This window comes from Neophocaena asiaeorientalis, unplaced genomic scaffold, assembly GCF_003031525.2.
Source record: "Neophocaena asiaeorientalis asiaeorientalis breed wild unplaced genomic scaffold, Neophocaena_asiaeorientalis_V1.1 scaffold113, whole genome shotgun sequence".
In the NCBI taxonomy this organism is placed as follows: Eukaryota; Metazoa; Chordata; class Mammalia; order Artiodactyla; family Phocoenidae; genus Neophocaena; species Neophocaena asiaeorientalis.
The window spans coordinates 5,999,086-6,023,058 of NW_020172316.1; the positions used below are offsets into that span (position 1 = coordinate 5,999,086).

A 23,973-nucleotide genomic window follows, 5' to 3' on the forward strand; every position below is an offset into this window, starting at 1 on the left:
AATTCTAGAACAGCCATTCATTTCATTTTAAAGGTTTCTTTCTTACTACTAAATATATATATTTAAATAAATCTAAAGCACAATTTATTTCTAGGACAAATGGCAATCAGAAAGGCACAGGTAAGCTGGCTTTTCTTTTTTTTTTTAGATGTTCGGGGTAGGAGTTTATTAATTAATTAATTTATTTTTGCTGTGTTGGGTCTTTGTTTCTGTGCGAGGGCTTTCTCTAGTTGTGGCAACCAGGGGCCACTCTTCATCGCGGTGCGCGGGCCTCTCACTATTGCGGCCTCTCTTGTTGCGGAGCGCAGGTTCAGTAGTTGTGGCTCACGGGCCTAGTTGCTCTGCAGCATGTGGGATCCTCCCAAACCAGGACTCGAACCCGTGTCCCCTGCATTAGCGGGCAGATTCTCAACCACTGCGCCACCAGGGAAGCCCAATCTTTTATAAGATAATACAAAGAAGTCATTTTTTAGATTTCAAATTTAAAAGGAAGCATTATGATGTATGTCCTGTTTCTGTGAAATGCCATGTGTTAATTAGCAACATGGGCAAGTCCACCTACCTCCAAAGAAGCTAAATTTTCAGATGGAAGTGTCATCATTCCTCAGTTAAGTCAAGGAGTTTGGTTGCTTGAGTTGAAATATAACACTTAGATTTCAATGATTCAGTGAGATGATGCAAGGTCAAAAATTAGTTACTGGTTTTCCTTATGTTACAATGGATTCGTTTTATAAACAAGGCTAATATATTAATGACGAGTTTATTTTCAGAATCCTTTATCTCTTTTTTATTATTTAGTTCAGTAATTCTTATAAATTCTTATAAATTTATAATTCTTATAAATTTTAATATTTTAAGAGAGGACACAAAGTAATATGTTTGAACATAACTTTTATATGGCACTGATATTTTCTAAAGTTTTATGAGAAAAATGGCTTTGTGACACTGTAGTAATTTGGATTTAGGGACTACAGCAAAAATATTGATATACGTGCAGTTCAAATCACATTTCAATTATAACAGAATTATTTTCTGCAACTGAGCTCTAGGAATTGCTTAAACCTGATTTATGTGTAGTCTGAATAGATTTTAATGAAGAAAATGGCCTGTGTGGAGAGGTGAAAGGAATAAATTCATTTGGAAAATTTTGTGGAATTGAGTTCTTTAAATTGGTGGCATCAGGGTAACGTATTTATGGAACAAATAGGTTTAACATATCAAAATTAGTACTATTTTAACAATGCTCTGAAGGTGATTATTTAGCCTATGGTATAGTGCATAATGACACTTTGCAATAGAGTGTGTGGGTGTAAATGAGTTCTTGGCATACCATATACATAGAATCAATATCTTTATGATCATACTCTGTACTATAACTTATTTTCTGAATTTTAAACATTCAACTGGTGAACTCTCCAGATATGGATTAGTCTTTAGTTTCTCCTTCCCTTCCACAGAGCTCCAAGCCAACTTGGATCAACAGAACTGCTCAAAGCCAGTATCTTTGAGTTTTTCCCCCAGGCAGAATCCATCACAAGCAAGGATCCTTTCTTTATCTGAACTCTTCATCCCTCATAGCACAGTACTGTCCACCTCAGCCAAATCTTTTTCATGCATACCCCTTGTCCCTTAGCTTTTGCACAATTGTTCTCTGAATATTGTTCTCCTTTTTCTTCTGTGAGAGTATCTTTTTCTTTATTCGAGTTGAGAACTGAAAACATTGTAATAATCACACTGATAAGTAGAAAAATGCTAGTAACATTGGTATTAACTAAAATGAAAAAATTATATATGTTAAAGTGGAACTGAGCAAAATAAAAAGCCAAGGCCATCTTCATTACCCAAGATTCTTCAGGTACTGAAAAGGCTCCTTTAAAATCTTTACTTAGGCTATAATTTATCAGTATACCCTTATCTAACTAAATGAAAATCAGCACTTAAAAGTAAACAAAATTTTATCTTAGTCTGTTTTACTCTTTTTCTATTTCAATTACTAGATTACCATATATTGTGTTTCTATTATTTTGTGTTTCAGATGTTCTGCATTTCAACCTCATCAGAGATTAAATTGATGTTTATGGGCTAATCTGGACAGCTAAAAACAGTTTGTTTCACTACATCTGTAAGAAAATATGTTCAAATTCCCACTGGCTGACTTATAAAGAGGCTTTTGGAATACAACCCAATGTAAGTTGCAGACATAATGTGTTTTTGTCTTTGTTATTCACCTCCTCCCCAAGTTAGGGCATGTATCTGTTGGCAGGTGTGCAGATGTGTGTGTATTATGTATACTTTGATGTCTACACATACCCTTTTTCATAGTATGGATTCGTAGCATCCTTTATTCCTTCCTTCAATAGATATTTGAATGCCTATTATGTAAAATTTGCAGTTCTAGGCCCAAAGGATACCCAGAAATGAGGTTACTGCCCCCACAGAGCTCACAGTCTATTGGGGAAACAGACATAAATCAAATAATTGTACAAATACATATGACGTGCACATGGTGAGAGGTGTTCTGAAGAGAGGTCACATAGCATGATGTGAGCATGTAAACAGGGATCTGCCTTATCTCCAGGGTCAGATAGGTTTCCAGGAGAGGGTAATGCTCCAGCTAAGATCTCAGGGGTGAGCAGGAGTTTAAAGGGCAAAAGAATTGAGAGGTGATGGGAGGAGGGGCAAGGGTAGAGTGGAAAGTGCTCCAGACAGAGGAAACACATGTTCAAAGATCGTATTTGCTCAGTTAAGTGCTTTTGATAATTTTTTCCAAGCGTGATCACTGAGTATCTAGGAGATTTTAACTTAAACCATACCATGAAATTAATCATAATCATAGTAGAAAATAAGAAGGCATATATTTCATAAGCATGTGTACTTTTTTTTTAGGTATGAAGTATTCCTTAAGCCCTGACAACTACCCTGAAGATGGAATTATGAATATGGCAACTTTTCTACGGGGCTTTGAAGATAAGGGAATAAAGAACGACAGACCTGAGGACCAGCTGAGTAAAGAGAAAAAGAAAATTCTGTTCTCCTTCTGTGAGGTGTGCAACATCCAGCTAAACTCTGCAGCCCAGGCCCAAGTCCATTACAATGGCAAATCTCACCGCAAACGAGTCAAGCAGCTGAGCGATGGACAGCCTCCGCCCCCAGCCCAGGGCTCCGGGCCACCACTGGCCAGCCCCAGCACTTACACCAGCACAGGTAGGTGGGAGGGCCTGGGGGCCCGTTTCCTGCTGGGAGACGTGCTTCTGTTCTAGAAAATGAAGGATTTAGAGCAAGGCTTCTCTTTCCCCTTAAAACTACTACCACAATGTATATTCTTTTCCCTACAGGTAAAATCCAAGAGCTGTCTATTACTTCTTAGGATACATTTTTTTATTGTTTTAATATATATTATACTAGACACAAATATATATAAACATAAAATGTGTATATCAGCCCATTGACATAGTTCTGTATCTCTATAGTTTGTGAACAGTCCTTATTCTATTTTGAAATGTGTTTAAAATGGATCAGTGATATCAATTTTTTTCTCCTCTTTGCAGAATTAGGCTTTCTTTGGCTTTCTTGCTCTGCTTTCCGTTGAGTAGCGTACAATTAGGTGGTATATAAAAAGCTCCAGTTTTATTTATAACATCCATGATGCAGGAAAGGAGCATTAATCTTGTGCGCTAGACGTGTTATATTCAGCGTGCCGGTGGTGTTCTAACAATAGGAACAGCCATTGCCAAAACCAGCAAGGCTTACCTCTGAGCTCCAGCACCACCGCAAGCACTTTCCCTGCCTCATGCCTCTCACCCTTTCCTGTGGGCTGGATAGAGGCAGAAGCTTGGAGATTCATTCTTGCATCTGCCCTGAATTCTAAACAGTCTTGCAAACTCTGTATCTTATCCTTGGGCAATGCTGCCTCCTTCATATTGCTGGCCTTTGGTCTGTTAGTTGTGACACAACTAAAGAAAAATGTGAAATGTGCTGTTTTCCATGGTGAAGATTTCTACAAAAAGTAGGCCTCCTCTGCAGGTTTACTTGGGAGGCCAGGATAAGCCTCCTCCTAAATATGAGGAAAAGCTCCAAATTCCTCTCTAGCAAGTGTTTGCTTTGGTAATGAACCTTCAACTTGAAGTGAGGTGACGCGGTGCAGCCCTTTGTTGGAATTTCACTTGGTGCTGTTGCATAGTTTTTGACTTCGTTAAGTTATGCCATTATCCATATTAAGCTCCGGTAAAAATGGCTTGTATGTGTTTGCTGTAAATTAATAATTTTTCTCTTTCAAGCTAAACCTAATTACTTTTTACCCAGTACATAATTTAATTTTATTAAATTATTTTCCTCAGTCAGTACTTACCATGCTGTGAAAGAACTTAAAGGAACTTATAGGGTATAAGATACACACTTATTACAATAGAGAAAGATAACTTTTCTGTTTTGTATTTACTTGTTATGATGATAATTGTTATCATCATATATTCATTTGTTATTCACAAATGCATTAATGTATGTGTATTTACATATTAAAAATATAGTTGGTGTTAGAGTAAAAACTGGTGACTATCTTATATCTAAATCAGAGAGCAAATAGCCCTGAGTAAAGGTTTGAATTACATTTGTTAGAATCCAAATATCTGTGTTTAAATTGAGGTTAACCTGTGGTTTCTAAAAGAGGTAATGTTAGTAGCTAACATTAACTGAACATTTTCTATGGGACATATTTTGGTCCTAAGAGCTTTACAGGAATTTTCTCGTTTAATCTTCTCATGAACCTTGAGGTAGGTACTAAGATTATTCCTAATTTACAGATTAGGAACAGAGGCACAGAGATAAAATTTGTCCAGCTTCATACAGCATGGAAATGGCAGATCAGAGTTCCAACCATATATAATTAATAGTGAAGCCATAATTCTTCATCACTACTTTGCTGCTCTTTTCTACCATGCAATAAACTCAGGTTAAATTCAAACCAATATGCTGTAATATATTTGTGGTCACAAATGGTTTTTATCATGGCAAACTACCTTTCTCTGATGGGTTTTGAAAACAGACATGTAAAGCTCCAATTCATGAATTTCTCCATTTTTCTCCCATACTAATGAAATTAGCTAGCTGATATAAATACATTTAGCTAAGACATACACAGAATATTATGGATATATTCTATAAATAAAACATAGCTCATCAACTAGTATATAACACAATATATTAATATATAGGAAAATGGGTAAGAAAATGAGACAGCTTTTCAAGTTTTATATTAGGCACAAAGGACAGTTTTCATATGCTGATAATATAGTCAGTGATTCATTCTCAGAAGATTTGGGTTTAACATATGATGAAGGCAAGTCACTTAACCTCTGAAACTGGTTAGCATAATCCTCCCATCTGAAAGAAAAAGTAGGTATAACAATGTTCCCTCTTTGAACTAGACATTGGACATAGATGTATGTACAAAGATGATTATGACATGATTTATAATTCCAAAATATTAGCTGCATCCTGAATGTCCAATAGGAGAAAAGTTAAATACGTTATAGTACATTTATAAGATGAATGATAGAAACCATAGTCGTTAAAAATTGTATTTCTGAAGAATACCTAATGAAAGGTAAAACTGCCTGTGGGATCATGCTAAGCGAAACAGCAGGAACTAGAGTGGAATATACCTTAGTCCTGTTATGTGTGCGTGTGCACATTATCTACTGTTTAGAGTCTCAACTCGATGAGGAGTCAGCCTGACATGGTTTTATTTGTTTCCAGTCACTTTCCTCAGTTTTGATCAATCGAATATCTATTTCCTACTGGGTAGCAGCTCACTTAAACACCTTCTCAGACCATAACTTTTCACATTTGTGTATTCAGAGGGACTCTGATTTAGAAGACAGTTCTACTTATAAAAACATCCATTTCATAGCCAAATTAAGATTTGGTTAGATGGACTGACATTTAGAGTGGAAGGTGGGGCACAGTCGGCTCTCCCGCCACCCCTCCCTCTGCCTGCCCTTCTGCCCAGGTGGTGGGAAACCATGGAGGGATGGAGGGGTGGAGGTGTCCTTACTTTACAGCTTTGACAAAGTTGTAATGCTATTCTTGGTAGGTAATTACTATTCTGGTTGTCTCTGTGGGTCACAGATGCTCTTATCAGACCTTATGGATGAAGAGCTCCCCTCAAATGGTCCCTTAGACATTGGGAGTCCCTGAGATTTAGCTGCATCTTCCTCTTCTCTCATCTGTGTACCAACTCTTGGGGCTTGAGATCATGTGCAGAATCCATCTGACAACTAACATTCCTCTTGAAAACCTAGAGCCGCTAGGGCCCAGGCAGGTAGAGGTGCAGTAGGTGGAGGTAGGGGGCTTCTCGCCACATTTCTCTTGCCTGCTCAGGTAGCACAGAGGAGGCTGGCAAGTCCACTGACAAAGCAGGTACTTAATCAGGGAACAAAATGCCTATCTCCCTTTTTTGCCCATCACTTGGCTTTAGGGACTTATCCCCCCTCCCCCGCAAAAAGATATATTAGAGTCCTAATCCCCAGTACTTCAGAATGTGACCTTATTTGGAGATAAAGTCTTACAGAGGAAATTAAATTAAAATGAGGCCATTAGGGTTGACTCTAATCCAATATGACTGGTGTCCTTATAAAAAGGGGAAATCTAGACATAGAGACAGATGCACACATAGGGAAGATGATATGAAAACACAGGGAGAAGATAATTGTCTTCAAGCTGAGGAGAGAGCCCTGGAACTGATCATTCCCTTAGAACCCTCAGAAAGAACCCACCGTACAGTAACTTGATTTTGGACTTCTAGCCTCCAGAACTGTGAGATGATAAATTTGTATTGTTAAGCCACCCAGTTTGTGGTACTTTGTTACAATAGCCCTAGCAGATTAATACAGGGAGAAAAATAGTAGCACATCTCCTCCCCAAAGGAGAAAAGATATGGTAGTAGACATAACCTTCCAAGAACTTCATTTCAGAGGGAACTTCCCCTCCTCTCTGTCAGTCTTATTGTGGTTTTGGGGTTGCCAGGGTAGGAGTGGTGTCCACAGGGTGGTGGTTGAGACTTGAGCCATTTTTCTGAATAAGAGGTGATTGACCCCCAAACATTGGTAGTTCTTTCACTAAATTTAGAATTTAGTGTGTTCCTTATGGAAGAACAGGAAGATTCTTAGAGTTTACCTAAAACTATTTTAGAACACTCTGGGCTACAGAAGGAAGAATCAGAGGGGAAGCAAAGAGAGCTTAAATAGCTTAAATAGGGATCCTTCACACGCAGATGAAGTTTTGTAAGATACAAAGGAATTTATCATTAGCAGTTTACTTTTAAAGATTGGCTAAAGGAAGCTTTTCAAATAGAGAGGAAATGATAAAAGAATGAATCATAGAACAAACTGTATCAGTAAGGGTTCTCCAGAGAAACAGAAGCAATATGTATATATACACACACACACACACACACACACACACACACACACACATACATACATATATATATGTGTGTGTGTGGTGTATATATACATATATAATAAGAATATTTATTAAAGGAATTGGTTCATATGATCATGGAGACTGACAAGTCCTAAGATCTGCAGTCAGAAAGCTAGAGACCCAGGGGAGCTGATGGTGTAGTTTCAGTCCAAAGACTGGCAGGCTTGAGACCCAGGAAAAGCTGATGTTTCAGTTTAAGTTGGAAGGCAGGAAAAAATTGATAGCCCATGTCGAAGGCAGTTAGGCAGGAGGAATTCCCTCTTATTCAGGGGAAGGCCAGTCTTTTGTCCTATTCAGGCCTGCAACTGACTGGATGAGGCCCATCCATATTAGAGAGAGGAATTTGTTTTACTGAGTTTATAGATTCAAATATGAAATTAAACATAAATTGCAGCAATATCATTTTGAATCCGTCTCCTAGAGTAATGGAAATAAAAATAAACAAATGGGACCTAATTAAACTTAAATGCTTTTGCACAGCAAAGGAAATAGTAAACAAAATGAAGAGATAACCTACAGAATGGGTTGCAAACAATGGGCTTAATTTCCAAAATATATAAACAGCTCATACAGCTCAATATCAAAAAAACAAACAACCCAATCAGAAAATGGGCAGAAGACCTAAATAGACATTTCTCCAAACAAGACATACAGACGGCCAACAGACACATGAAAAGATGCTTAACATCTCTAATTATTAGAGAAATGCAAATCAAAACTACAATGAAGGTATCATCTCACACCAGTCAGAATGGCCATCATCAAAAAGTCTATAAATAATAAATGCTGGAGAGGGTGTGGAGAAAAAGGAACCCTCCTACACTGTTGATGGGGATGTAAATTGGTGCAGCCACTTGGAAAACAGTATGGATGTTCCTTAAAAAAACTAAAAATAGGGCTACCATATGATCCTGCAATCCTCCTCATGGGCATATATCCGGAGAAAACCATAATTTGAAAAGATACTTGCACCTCAATATTCATTGAAGCATTGTTTACAATAGCCAAGACATGAAAGCAACCTAAAAGTTTTAGGTATACAGCACAGCGATTCAGTTATATGCATAACTGAATCGCTGTGCTGTATACCTGACACTTACATGATACTGTAAATCAACTATACTTCAATAAAAATTTTTAAAAAATTGTGTTCAGTACAGCCTTAATTTGAACATAATTGATTCTTTAAAAATATTATATAGCCCCAATTTTCTTGTGTTTAAGTTCTCCAACATTTTGAAATACCTTTTCCTTTATTTTTTAGACAAAACAAAGTTTGGAGAACCACTTCCACATTTATTCGTAATTCTAGGTCTTTCTGTAAGTTCCCAAAGAGAATCCATTGGACAGATCTTACTTTAATTCCGTGTTCTTTTTGAATTTGGGGAATTTTTTTTTTCTCTACTGCTCCCTATGTTCTCTTTTCTCTGCCTAATATTAAGGCAAATGTGGGCTTCTTTAATGATCCCCAAAATCTTATCAACTTTGTAGATTTGTGGGTAGTGTATTTTACTGAAGGTTTGAAATCGTGATGGAACTGTGTAGATATACCATTATTAAATCATTTTCATAAGAGTATGTAACAGATCAATAGGAATTTATATAGTTATATATGCATACATATATGTGTGTGTATGTTCATTCTAAGGACACTCTTGTAATGAAAATTTCTCATTTGTTAACTTTTCCCAGCACATCTCCTAGGCCCTCCTTATTACCATGACTGTGATCTTCCTGTCATCCTGGTAAACACTGACTGTGCAGTGCTGCAAGGAAGTACATTCTGTCATGAAAGATTGTTCGTATAATTCTTGTTCAAAATGTTTCAGTGTTCCTCATTGCTTTCAGAATAAAAGCTACACACACACAAATGTGAAATTTATCCAAAAACAAACTCAGAGAAACACCCAGAATAGTGTTTGACCAAATATCTGGGCATCCTGTGACCCAGTCAAGTTGATACGTAAAATTAATCCCCACACAATCCTTTTCCTCATAAGTTTTATAAAACATATTTGATGATTGAAATGAAATTTAACCATATGATACTCAAGATAATAATGATTAAAAGTGGAAGTTAAAGGGACCTAAATGGAAGTAAGGTTTTTGTACTTCATTTGAAGTAGCTAAATGATGATACCAGTAGATTGCCATAAGTATGTATATTGTAATACCCATATAAACCACTCTGAAAACTATAGAAAGCAATACAATCAAAGAGAATATAAATAAATCAAGATGGAGTCCTAAAAAATGTTCAAGTAACCCATGTGATGACAAGAAAAGAGAAACAGAGAAATGAGAACCAGAGGAAACAAATAGAAAATTGGCTTTTTGAAAAAGATCAATGAAATTTACAAGCCTCTAGTAAGACTGACAAAGATGAAAAAGAAAGAAGACACAGATGAAATAGATGATATTACTACAGAATTTGCAGCAATTAAAAATATAATAGGGCTTCCCTGGTGGCGCAGTGGTTGAGAGTCCGCCTGCCAATGCAGGGGACACGGGTTCGTGCCCCGGTCCGGGTGGATCCAAAATAAGTAAATACTATAAAAAACTTATGTTCAGAAATTTGATAACTTAGAAGAATGAACCAGTTCTTCAGAAACCATAAACTACCAAATGCAACCAAGATAAGGCAATCTATAATGATCATATAAGTTGAATTCATAATTACAAAGCACCCCAAAAGAAATTTCTAGATCTACATGGTTTTACTGGAAAACTGTACCAAGCATTTAAAGAACATCAATTTTACACAATTTCTTTCAGAAAATAGAAGAGGAGGAAACACTTCCCAATTTATTTTATGAGGTCAGTGTTACCCTGATACCAAAAGCAGACAAATAAAAAATAAAAAAAAGAAAACTACAGACTAATATCTCTCATGAACTTAGACTGAAAAATTCTCAACAAAATATCAACAAACTGAATCCACCAATGTGTAAAACTAATTATACACCATGATCAAGTGGGATTTATTCCAGATTTGCAAGACTGGTTCAACATTTGAAAACCAATAAATATAAAATACCATGTCAATAGCTAAAGAAGAAAATCATATGATCATATCAGTTGTTGCCATAAAAGCATTTGAGAAAACCCAATACTCATTTTTGATAAAAACTCTCAGCAAGTTAGAAATAGAGGGGAATTGCCTCAATTTAATAAAGAACATCTACAAAACAGTCTATAGCTAACATCATTTTTAATGGTGAAAGACTGCTTTTCCCTGAGATCAAGAGCAAGGTAAGTTTGTCCATTCTCACCTCTTTTATTCGACATAGTGCTGGAAATTGTAGGCACCATAGTAAGGCAAGAATAAATAAATAAAAGGCATACAGATTGTAAAGGAAGAAATAAAATCTTTCTTTGCAGATGACATGATGGTCCATATATAAATCCCAAAGAATCTATGAAACTTTACAGGATAGAGAACTCAGAAAAACCAGTTGCATATCTTTATATATCACTAAAAGTGAACACACGGAAACTTAAACTTAAAAGCACAATGTCATTTATAATCACTCCTCAAAAATGAAATATTTAGATACATACTGTAAAAAACATGTACAGAATCTGTATGCTGAAAATCACAAAATGTTAAGAAAAGAAATCAAAGAAGACATAAATGAATAGAAAGATATACCATATTCATGAATTGGAAAACTCAGCATAGTTAAAATGTCAGTTCTCCCTAAATTGATCTATAGGTTTCATGAGATTCCTTCAAAACCCTAGCAAGATTTATTGTATACATAGACAAGCTTAATCTAAAATTATATAGAAAAACACAGGCCCTACAGCTAAAACAATCTTGACAAAGAAGAAATAAAGTAGGAAAAATCTCTACCCAATATCAAGGCTTACTATGTAGCTGAAGTAATCAAAGCTGTTGGGTTTTTTTTTTTTTTGCGGTATGCAGGCCTCTCACTGTTGCGGCCTCTCCCGTTGCGGAGCACAGGCTCCGGATGCGCAGGCTCAGCGGCCATGGCTCAAGGGCCCAGACACTCTGCGGCATGTGGGATCTTCCTGGACCGGGGCATGAACCCGTGTCCCCTGCATTGGCAGGCGGACTCTCAACCACTGCGCCACCAGGGAAGCCCTGGGTTTTGTTTTTTATTTTATTTATTTATTTGCTTTATTTTTATTATTATTATTTTTTACGGTACGCGGGCCTCTCACTGTTGTGGCCTCTCCCGTTGCGGAGCACAGGCTCCGGACGCGCAGGCTCAGTGGCCATGGCTCACGGGCCCAGCCGCTCCGCGGTATGTGGGATCTTCCTGGACTGGGCCACGAACCTGCGGCCCCTCCATCGGCAGGCAGACTCTCAACCACTGCACCACCAGGGAAGCCCAGGGTTTTGTTTTTTGTTTGTTTTTTTGTGGCGGTATAGACGCATAGATCAATGGAAAAAACTACAGAATCCAGAACTGTAGATCCACACAAATATGCTCAATTGACTCTTGACAATTCAAAATCAATTCAGTGAAAGAAAAATAGTCTTTTCAACAAATGGTGCTGGGGCAATTACACATCTATAAACAAAACAATAGAAAAAATAAAAACAACCCTCCCCCCCAAAAAAAAACTTTGACCTAAATTTTATACCATATACAAAAATTAACCAAAATGGATCATGTATTTAAATGTAAAACATAAAAATATAAAACTTTTAGGGGAAAAAATGGAAGAAAATCTCTGGGACCTAGGGCTAGGCAAAGAGTTCTGACTTGACACCAAATACATGATCCATAAAAGGAAAACTGATAAATTAGACTTCATTCAAAATTAAGAACTTTTGCTTTGTAAAATACCATGGGAAAAGAATGAAAATATAAGCTACAGATGGTAGAAAATATGTACAAACCACATATCAAACAAAGGATCTAGAGTACATAAAGAACTATCAAAACTCAACAGTAAAAAAACAAACAATCCAATTAGAAAATGGGCAAAAGATAGGAAGAAAAATTTCACTGAAGAGAATGTACAGATGAGAAATAAGTGCATGAAAATATGTTCAGCATCATTAGTCATCAGGGAAATGCAAAATAAAACCACAATGAGGTTTTACAATATACCTGTCAGAATGGCTAAAAGAAGAAATAGTGACAACACTAAACGTGACAAGGCTGAAGAGTAAATCGATCACTCGTACATTACTAATGGAAATGTAAAATGGTACAGCCCCTTCTAGAAAACAGTTTAGAGGTTTCTTGTAAGACAAAACATGAAATCACCATTCGACCCAGAAATTGTACTCTTGGGAATGTATTCCAGAGAAATGAAAATATACGTTCTCACAAAAACCTGTATATGAATTTCATAGCAGCATTATTTGTAATAGCCAAAAACTATGAACAACTCTATATTAGTTTTCTGAGGCTGCTATAACAAATTAACACAAACTTGGCAGCCTAAAACAATAGAAATTCATCCTCTTTAAGTTCTGGAGTCTATAAGTCTGAAATTTGCAGGGCCATACTCCCTCCATGGGCAATACATAGGGAGAATCCATTTCTTGTCTCTTGCATCTTCTGCTGGCTGCCCGGGCATCCCTGGGCTGGTGGCTGCATCAATTCAATCTCTGCCTCTGTCTTCACATCACTTTCTCTTCTGTGTGTCTGTGTCTTCTTTTCTGTCTGTTTCAAACCTCCCTCTGCTTTTCTCTTATAAGGATACTTACAGTTAGATTTAGGGACCCCTGGATAATGCAAGATTATGTCTTCATCTCAAAATTCTTAACTCAATCACATCTGTAAAGATCCTTTTTCCAAATAAGGTAATATTCAAAGGTTCCAGGATTTGACCTGCATATTTTTGGGGGGTAAATTGTTAACATGTGGTACATCCATACCATGGAATAGTACTCCATAATAAAAAGGAATGAACTATTGATTCTTGCAACAACTTGGATGAATCTCTACAGAATTATGCTAAGTGAAAAAAATCAATCCCACAAAGTTACATACTGTGAGTCCATTTGTACAACATTTTTGAAATGACAAAATTTTAGAAGTGGAGGACAGATTAGTGGTTCCTGGGAGTTAAGGCTGGGAACAGGTGTCAGGAGGGAAGTGGGTGTGATTATAAAAGGTCAACATGAGGGATCCTGTGGTGGTGGATTCACGACCCACACAGGTGACAAACACACGCATACACACACACATATGCACATGAATACAAGTAAAACTGGGGAAATCTGCATAGGATTGGTAGATTGTATCCATGCCGACATCCTGGTTGTGATACTATCCTATAATTTTACAAAATGTTACCATCAGTGGAAGATGGCTGAAGTGTTCAATGGAACTCCCTGTATTATTTCATACAACTGCATGTGAATAATTATCTCAATAAAAATTTCAGTTAAAAATTCATAATAAAGGTATCACCTAAAACACCTGTATTCTGGTAGCATTATCAGATATGATAATGAACACAAATTTTGGGGTTTTGCTTTTTAAAAATTATCAAGTATCTACAGAGATTAGAAAAATACAATCTCTTTTCTTAAGTGTCGAGAGAGGACAGATATATAAATAAATGAATGACAATGATATGCTAAGAACAATGATGATCTACATATAAAGTAAATGTGGCACAGAGAAAGGGATGGTCAACTTTATGAAGATCAGAGAAGGCTTCCTAGAGGAGGTGATATTTGCAGTGAATTTTAAAAAATGAGTTTCAAGTTATTCAAGGAAAAACAACATTCCAGGTAGAGGGGACAGCAATGTAAAAAATGCATGTTGGGATAAACTATAAATACTTTATTCTTATTGGAATGAGTATGAGTGGGGGCAAAGGAGGAACGTTTGGCAAACTATAACGAAAGGAGCTGGAAGAGGGAGAAGAGTCATCCTTGTCCCATGGGATCAGAGGCATAGGAAAAACACAGCTGCTCAAACACACATGTAAAAACAAATCAGCGACAGCTGTGATTCAGAGCTCTCCTGAGTTCTCTTTATATCCTACTCTGGTTTTCATCAACCAGAAGCCTCCCCAACAAGTCCAGACATCCTAGCTTAGGTACTATTTGCCCAGGTTACCTCCCAAATGCACAGAGATTATTTTCCATAACCCACACACAGCTTCCCAATCCCGGACAAAATGGACCACATTCATTTTCTCTCTAGAGTGGCTAGTGACCCTCATCCTGCCCTCTGCTGTCAAAGGCTGAGACCTATTCTTTATCCTGAGTGCCCATCGCTATAATATTTCTCCACCATCCCTATTCCAATCACCATTCTCATTCTCTGAGATGGATCTGAGCTTAAGAAATTTAGAGAAATTGGATGCATTAATGACTGATAATTTAACCCAGTGGTTCTCAAAATTTGGCGTGCATCAGAATCACCTGGAGGGTGGGTTGAAATGCAAAGTCCTGGGCTCCATTTTCATAGTTTCTGATTCAGTAGGCCAGGGGGTGAAGCCTGAGAAGTTGCATTTCTAACAAGTTCCCAGATGATGTGGAAGCTCCTGGTCCAAAAATCACACTTTGACAACACTAACCGAATGGAGGAGGATTTATACCCAGAAAAGGAGCTTCTTTATTTATTTTAGCATCAAGGTTTTTTTTTTTAATTAATTAATTTTATTTATTTATTTTTGGCTGCATTGGGTCTTCGTTGCTGTGCGTGGGCTTTCTCTGGTTGCAGCGAGTGGGGGCTACTCTTCATTGCGGTGTGTGGGCTTCTCATCGTGGTGGCTTCTCTTGTTATGGAGCACAGGCTCTAGACGCGTGGGCTTCAGTAGTTGCAGCACACAGGCTCAGCAGTTGTGGCTCACGAGCTTAGTTGCTCCGCGGCATGTGGGATCTTCCCGGACCAGGGCTCGAGCCCGTGTCCCCTGCATTGGCAGGTGGATTCTTAACCACTGCACCACCAGAGAAGTCCCAGGAGCTTCTTACTTTAAATAAATTTGTAATTGGGAAATGGTCAGGGAAGGGAAAGGTGACCTCATGCTCCTGTCTTCCTCTGGGGCATCCACTGACCCATGGAAAAAGAGGGATGATGTCATGGAAATAGAATGATATAGCCACCCAGCCCCATCAACCAATCCCCACCCCTCCTGAGAGCTTTCTAAGCAACTCTGCACCTCCTACAGTATCATAAAAACAGTGAAGGTAGACTGAAAGGCTGTGGTTATGTGAGTCAATGTGGCCTTACCTTGTGCCAGGTATGGCGCTGTGGAGGTTATCTCATTTGAAGCCTCTCAGCAGATTTGTGAGGAAGGTATTATTATTATAATGGACAATGTGAATGAGGAATAAAGAGGTTAGGTAGTAGCCAAAAGAGGCAAGGCTAGGATTTGGAACATGGCAGCCTAGTTCTGCAGCCTGATTCCTCACCATGGTGTTATTGCCTCCCATCTATAGACATCAGCTGGGAGGGACAGAATTTGCCTGGTGTGTGCTTATAGGTTACTTCTGCACAGAGAATGTACCTGATGTGCAAGTTGAATCAGAAAACCGGGGCCTTCAGTTCTCTCTGGCTGTAGCATGTTTATGTGGTAAGTCTGGCTTTTACTGTTCAGAGGACTTCCCCACATCTCATCCAGTGATACATGATTCTCCCCCTTCCAATCAGAAGCAGGTAAATCACCAGATAAAGTAATAAACGTTAACTTGACATTTTGTTCTCCTTGTGTCCTTAGGAAAGGTATGTATCTGTCATGGAGAATCAAACTGCCCCAAGGATTATAGGAGGGAGGATTGATTTTATTCTGGGGCTTTAAGGATCCATATTTTCTCAGAATGGCAAGGGATTCTCTCTTAGGGGGTGACCTGTGATCGTGCCTTTGGCAATGGATGGTACATGTGAGATCAGGCCGAGAGCATGGAGGTTCTGTTGAATTGTGGCAAGAGAGACACATCTGCACTTGATCTGAGGTGCACTGGAGATAGAGGTTATCATGAAAAGATTGAAATAATGGCTTTAGGCCTCAAAACTCAACAGGATATGTATGACTGTCCTCACATAGATAAAGACACCAAGAGTAAGAGAGATTTGGAGCCCTTTCCTAAGGCCACACAAAAAAATTCAAAATCTAAGATCCATCTCTCTATATATATTACCTCTCATAATATTTTTACAACAAATTCTTCACAAAGTAAAAATGAAAAGAATTCAGGATTTTTTCCTTATTTTCAGTGTTTGATTTTTTCCATTTGTATACTAACTAAAATGCCCATTTTCTCTCCCACCTTCAATTTATTCCAAATTTCTAATCTCATTTAAAGTTAATCTTTTAAGATTAAACAGGAGTTAATCAAGCAAAGAGAGTGGAGAAAAGTGATTCAAAGGGAGTAAAGGGAATGTTTAAAATCTTAAATTGAGAAAAAGCTTGACATGTCTAAAGAGCTGAGACGTGCCTGAAACTGAGTGAGAGGATTAGAAAGACCAGAGAATTTGCGAAGGTTGGCAGAAGCCTTTAGAATTTTTTTTTTTACATTTTTAAATTTGAATCATGATTCTGTGGGTCAGAGATTGGGGCTGGTGTCAGCTAGGTGGTTCTCGTCCGGGACTCACTGGAGGTCAGTCACGCAGCTGCAGGCAGCTGGCACCTCATCTGGGTTGGGTGGTCTCAGGTGGCCTCATGCACACAACATCTAACAGTTGATGCTGGCTGCAGGCTGGGTCATTCTCGCCAGTAGACTCTCCTGCTGGACAAGGTTAGATAGGCTTCAATCACACATGGGTCACAGAGCAGCATTGCTGGACAGCAAGAGCAGAAGCTGCAGCCACTGTGTTCTTTTGGTCAGAGCTGGTCACAAGACCACGACAAATTCAACTGGTAGAAAAATAGACTCTGCGTCTTGGTGTGAGACGTGGCATCTTTCATTTGGCCTTAGGGATTCTGAACTGAATTTGAGTAGATTTTAAGTTGAGGACACTGTGGGGACAAAGGGGAGAAAGTAAGGATGGGTTTTGCAACGGGAAGTGGACGTAATGGTTTGGAGGTGGGAATGGAGAGCAAGATCTGAAAATGGGTTGTCAGCTGGAGCATTTTATACTGTGTACTTTTCTTTGCTGCCATATTCTGTGCTTCTCTTTGATGCCTCCAGGATCTTCAGCTGGTTTTTTCCCCTTCCTTTCTAATGTTCTCTAATTCTCATTCCTATTCTACATTCAAGAAACAGCTTCTAGGGTCAGGGCATTGTGATAGGTATTAAGACTATTAAAAAATGTATGTGGGTTATTAAAATACATAAGCCAGATTTCTTACGCTGCACCTCATATATATTTAAAATGTAAAATTTATCCTCAAAAGCATTTTCTCAGACATTTTTGAACTTGGAAATTAAGCTTGAAACTGCAACACTGTAGATCTACCACAAGATGGTGCCACAGGTATACTGAAAATAAGATACTTGCCTTATTCCTAATCCCACCACATTTGCTGGAATTTATTAAAGAGTATGGAAAGCAAAGAAATACAAAGAGGTTAGAATGTGTGTGGGCAGGAACATGTTCATTTGACAGACTTTTTTTGAGCATCTTCTATGCCTTAGGTAGAATATATAGGGGAGGTATCAGGGTGTTTGTGTGTGTGTATGTGTGAGAGAGAGGGAGAGGGAGAGAGAGAGAGAGAGAGGAGAGAGGGAGAGAGAGAGACAGAGGGAGAGAGAGAGAGAGGAGAGAGGAGAGAGGGAGAGAGAGGGGAGAGAGAGGGAGAGGGAAAAGGAGAGAGAGGAGAGAGGGAGAGGGGGAGAGGGAGAAGGAGAGAGAAAGAGAGAGAGGAGAGAGGGAGAGGGAGAAAGGGAGGGAGAGAGAGAGAGGAAAGGGTAGGGGAGATTTTTCTCCAGTTTTCAGGACTTAAACATACAACTTAAATACCTTAATGTTTCCCCTTGTCTGGAAAAAATTATAGTCCATTTTAAGAGATATTAAATACACAGAGGGTTAATGATGCAAACTTAAGTTTGTGTGATAGATGCAGAGATAGGGCTAGCATTCATCAATATAATATCTTTTACTTTTGCTGTAGAAACATATGGTTTAAAATACTTTCTTTTGCTTCATTTCTGTTGAGTCAGTGTGCCACTTAAAATTTAACCAAGAAATCTTTTGCAAAATATAAATACCATGGTGAAAGTATAACAAATCATCGATGTATCAGTGAGTATCAGTTTCTACCAGTAAGTGCACTAGGTAGATAAAGCATTTCAGTGTGGAGGCAGGTGGGTTAGATTATTTACAATGCACTTATTTCCCTAGACCTCTTATAAGTCCATAAAAATCTTTTCATGGAAGAATTATTATGTAGCTCATTTATTAGATAGAGCCCATATAACTGCCTATAGTTTTCTAAGAAGACTCAGAGGGGAAAAGTCTTGGTCAAAATATACCAAATGAGATCATTGAAAATAGAGCATTTGATTTCCTTGGTATAATCCCAGATCCTTTTGAGAGAACACAGGAATTACCTCTTGGAATAATTCAGACCCAATGATGACACAGTAGAAGGAATATATATCTACTTTTCCAACTCTTTGTCTTATCCAGTATTGATCACTGTAAGTTTCTAAGCATTTTGCAAAATCCGAATTTTATTCTTCCAAACAAGAATAGAGTTAGTGCCCCTTATCTGTACTCCCCAGGTAAATTCAACTGAGATTTATATTGCAGGGCTTATTGAGGTTGAAATTCCTTATGAATGAGAGAGAATACAGCAATATGGAAATAGGATGAAGCCTCAAGTTATAACTCCAACCCCCCAAAATGCTTTGAGATAGAGCCTAGCCATTATGGATGGTGTCAGAAATCTAGAACTACCCCTAAGGTCACCTGAAAAAGTCCTTATAGAACAGCTCTGTATTCTGTACATGTGGTGTAAAAGCGTTAAAGAAGGGTGTTGATTATATAAGCCCAGAGCTCTAAGGAATTGATATATAAAGGAGTTTGAAACAAAGAATTAAAAGGAGTGCTTGGCCCTATTTTAGTGAAGAGCAGATAGTCTTTTGCTTTAAGAATACTTTGGACTATGAACTTTTACATGTATCGTATTTATTAACAGACAAATGTTATTTTACATCAAGTCTTGGTTTTTAGCTCTTAAACATTTAAGATTTTAAGATTTAAAAATTAAAGACAATCATGGTAAGTGTTTGGGTGGCTGAGTGATTTGAATCATCAAAGGCACACTTAAAATATAGGTGTCTTAGAATAGAAGCGTTACCTATTTTAAGCTTATCTAAGGGAGAAAGGCTTTCAGTAGCTGGCTCAACAGAAACTTAACATTATTGAGTTCAGATTCTCACAGTGGGATGAGTGTGTTGTCACTGATTGACCACCTTTTTTCATACAGGAGTTCTACTTTCATACTCGGCCGCATCCCAGCCAAGGAGGTTGTTGGGCATTGTTCCAAGTTAGGCATCCTCGTACAGTGTTACAACTGACCACGGGATGGGTGTTCATCCTTGGCACTTACGGTTTTTCTGGATCTGGTTCTTAGGCAAGCTGCGAAACATGTTTGCTTTTCTCCTGATCACATGAGGAGTTTGGAGGAACTGGGTGGTCTGGTTATTGTATTTTTTTAGCGGCTGAATATGATGGCATTTGCATCACGTTGGCCCACTTCATTTCAAGAGGCTGCCTCTGGTGAGCCTTCCTTGCAACTCAGAGATCTTGGCCTGCAGATTCTGGAAGTTTATCTTTTCTTATGTGGGCATGATGTAAAAGGTATAAAGAGATGTTAATTTTATTCCCGGGGAGTTCCTGACTCTAGATAATCAGTTACTTTTAGAAGTTGCAAGAATTTCATCAAACCACCAGGGCACTATTTTGGTTGCTAAAGAAAAAGTTCACCAGGTTATGTTGTACTGTCAAATGAATAAATGCACTTTCCTTCTTCACATGGAACGTGACTTTGTGATCATATGCTACGAACTAACATTAGAGCCACGTATTCCGTTCTTCTTTGTACAGCAAATAGGAAGACCATTGTTCTCACAAACACCCCTAGGACTCCTCCCCACTGCAAGTCTGGGTCCCAAAAGGCTCTCAAGAAATGCTCTTATTTGGGGGGAGGGTACCTACAGTTTTAAAATTTCTTTAATGAAAGTTGTATATATTTAAGGTGTTCAATATGATGATTGGATATACATTTACATAGTGAAATGATTACTTCAGTCAAGCTAATTAATATATCCATCTCCTCATATAATCACTTCTTTTGTGTGTGGTGATTGAAATCTGCTTTCTTAGCAAATTTCTGGTACATTTGACCCTCGAACAACATAGGTTTGAACTGCACGAGTCCACTTACACACAGGTTCTTTTCAATAGTAAATACTACAGTACTAGACAATCTGTTGTTGGTTGAGTGTGGATACAGAGGAACTGTGGATATGAGGAGCCTCAGATATAGATGGGCTGCAGATAAGGAGGACCGACTATAACTTATGTTTGGATTTTCCACTGTGCGGAGGGTCAGCGCCCCTAACCCTGGCATTGTTCAAGGGTCAGTTGTATTCAGTACAGTATTATTAACTCTAGTCATCATACTGTATGTTAGATCTCTAGACCTATCCTTCCTGCAACTTTTTATTTTTTGAGAAGATCTCTTAGAAGATGTGAATATTCTGTAGGTCTGAAGTCTTAAGTCCAACATCAATACTTTGCTGTGTTAATGCTCTTCAATGTACTTCATATAAAAAAGTATGTATTTGGGAAATATAGGAAAACTCCAGGTAAATACAACATAATAGTCACGTGTCTTAAGAATATATTTTTAAAATGGGTTTTAATGTTATTCAGTTTGAATATTGATGGTAAATTGTATTTTTTTCTTTTTCTATAAGTGATTTTAAAGAACTCATACACCAAATAGTATATACAAATAAAATATGGACCTTTACTTCCAAAGGTGAAGCTTATTTTTTTTTCTTTGTTTCTGACATTCTCACATGTGATGTTTAAAAACCATTGTGGATGTTTTGCTTTGGGATACAATGAGAAAAGGGTGAGATAACCCAATGTTTTATGCCTCATTCTGAAAACACATTTTTCTTTTAAAATATCCTTTTGAAAATTATAAAGTAGGTTGCTAAAAGAAATATTTATGTCAAGTGCCTTTCACATTACTGGGTATAAAGTAGGTAATCAGTGAGTGGTTGATATTTTCATCATTATGTTTTGTTATGTCTTGACACAATAATTCTGGATGCCTTCTTCTTACCTTCCATTGCCACGCCCTAGTTTTGTCATCTTGCATTATAGCTGCATCTCTGCTGTACTTTATGTCTCAGTTTGAATAGCACCTTCTTGTGGTTTTTCTGCCTATCTTGTTAAAGCAATGCTCATCTCCAGATCTCTTGCCAAGCCAGAGAACACTTGCCAAGGTAAGGTATTATTTTCCAATCCATAACCTTACAACAGTTTAGGTAAACATTTCTGCAGGTCTATAATCTCTTACCTGTAATTTCCAAAATCCAAGAAGCTCTGAAAATCAGAAGGTTTTGTAATTTATATTGATGGCAAAACCTGACCTGAACTGATGTGTGTGATGTTAATAATAGTCTTTATCCCATCTAGTCTGAATATGCACGTATTTTGCTGCAGAACTGTTAATATGTCTGATTATAGGCTTTTGCCCTAGACTTTACTTGAGGCATTATATAATTCACAGTATACGCAGAGTATTATCTTTCTAAAATCTGAAAGCATGTGAATTCTGAAATGCATCTGGCACTAGGGGTTTTAGATAAGGGATTAAGGACCTATAATCAAATATTATAGTTTCATTTTAAAGTTTTATCTTATTACTAGGAAGCTGCATGTATAATAATAATAAGAGTTTTAGGCACACAATCTCTCACAGACTATTTTCTCAGACAAGAAAAGTACAGAAAAAGAGAGAGAGAAAACATGGAGCAATTTCTGAATGAGTGATACCCAATGCCATTTCTCAAAATGCATTCAAATTGTTTCCTAGGAGCTTCCTGAGGCACTAAATGAATGGAATTCAGGCAACAAAAGTAACCACAAAGGTTTAGTACATTCTCCTATGATGTGGGTGTATGTACATACACACACACACACACACACACACACACACACACACACGCTTGTGTGCATCTCCACTCATATATGTCTATAACTATCTTCAAGGAAAGGAATCCAACTAGTGTCCTGTAAGGAGTCAGTTCCACACTGAGGGACATCAGGAGAATACCCACAGGAGTGCCATGTTTAATGTTGCTCCAAAATGCTGTGTTATGTAAATATGTTGTGGCATAGTTCTTATTTTTACACAGATGTTTTAGATTGTAGATACTACTAAATGTATCTACACCTAAGAGCTACTAGTATTACTAAAACTGTACAGTCATTTATAAATGACTAAAACATACACAGTCATTTATAGAAGATCCTCAAATCAGGAATTGTATTTATTGGATCCTGATTAGCTCTGCCTTTAGAGTCTCAATGAGAACCTAAAACCTAAAACCTAAAAAAATATATGAGTAGAACCTTAAATATGTGCTTTGTCAATGCTGCCTACTAGGAATTTCTCCCAGTTATTTTTGTGATTTTTTGATAAATGTTTTATGTCCCTGTTGCTTTGCACTTTTCATGTACATGTCGAAGCTCTGTATTTTGTGATCTCAAATCATTGCTGCTACTTTCTGGGATTTAGCTACCTTGTGCCTTTTTAAGACATCTCAACTGGCTCATGAATCTTATATTTTAGTATAAAAGAGGAAGAATGGTGAAAGGTAAAGGTATAAATTTGGGGGTGGCTGGAGTAGGGGGTGTATGGATTTATTGAGCTGTAGATTTTTAAAAAAATAGTAAGCAGTGAAAGACTATGTGGTTAAAAATATTCTCTACCTTGTCCGTCTATTTTCTTGTTACACAAAATAAATACATTTAAATTCTTATTATTTAGGAATTCATCTTAGAGTAAAATTGATAGTATTTTGCCCTGGTGCTAGCATAGCCCTGCACATTTTTACTATCATTATTATTTTAATTTAGGGACAGGTGCTCACGGGTTAACAGATATTTAACTTGCTCTTTAATGGACATCTGTGTCAAATATATGGAATTTTTTTGTTACAATTGTAATAGCCTCTAGTGATTTCATTTGTCTATAGAAGAGTCCCAGGGACCTATAGCTATTTTGGTTTTTGTAGCTTTTTTGATAGGTCCTTATAACATAGACTACTGATTTCTTCTCTGTATTCTGCTCATTGTTGAAAAGCCAGAGCTATTTTTGACATTTACACAATTTCAATAGATGATTCTTCATTCCACAAGGTTTGGTGCTAAATCTGTGGAGCCTTTCATAATCATATCCTTCTTGTGGTTTGCTTGAATTTGATCACAGTGGCTGATTTCATGCATTGATAATGAAGGCTTAGGTTGCCTGTTTCTCGGCGTAAATCCACCTCAGACTTGTAGGTTGACAGTGCTTCTGGTTTCAGCATGCATGGAGATATAGAATTGAAATTGCTCTGCTTTCTTTACAAATGAC

At 37.6% G+C, this 23,973-nt stretch overlaps 1 protein-coding gene across 1 annotated transcript in view; it reads left to right on the top strand.

Annotated features, from left to right (window-relative positions):
* The first annotated feature begins 2,107 nt into the window (after window positions 1-2,107).
* Window positions 2,108-23,973, top strand: part of ZNF385B (zinc finger protein 385B) — a 300,716-nt gene continuing 278,850 nt past the window's right edge. The window contains exons 1-2 of the mRNA XM_024766608.1: window positions 2,108-2,187; window positions 2,887-3,204. Of these exons, the coding sequence (XP_024622376.1) occupies window positions 2,889-3,204 (316 nt within the window). The 5' untranslated portion in view covers window positions 2,108-2,187; window positions 2,887-2,888. The remainder of the gene's footprint in view (window positions 2,188-2,886; window positions 3,205-23,973) is intronic.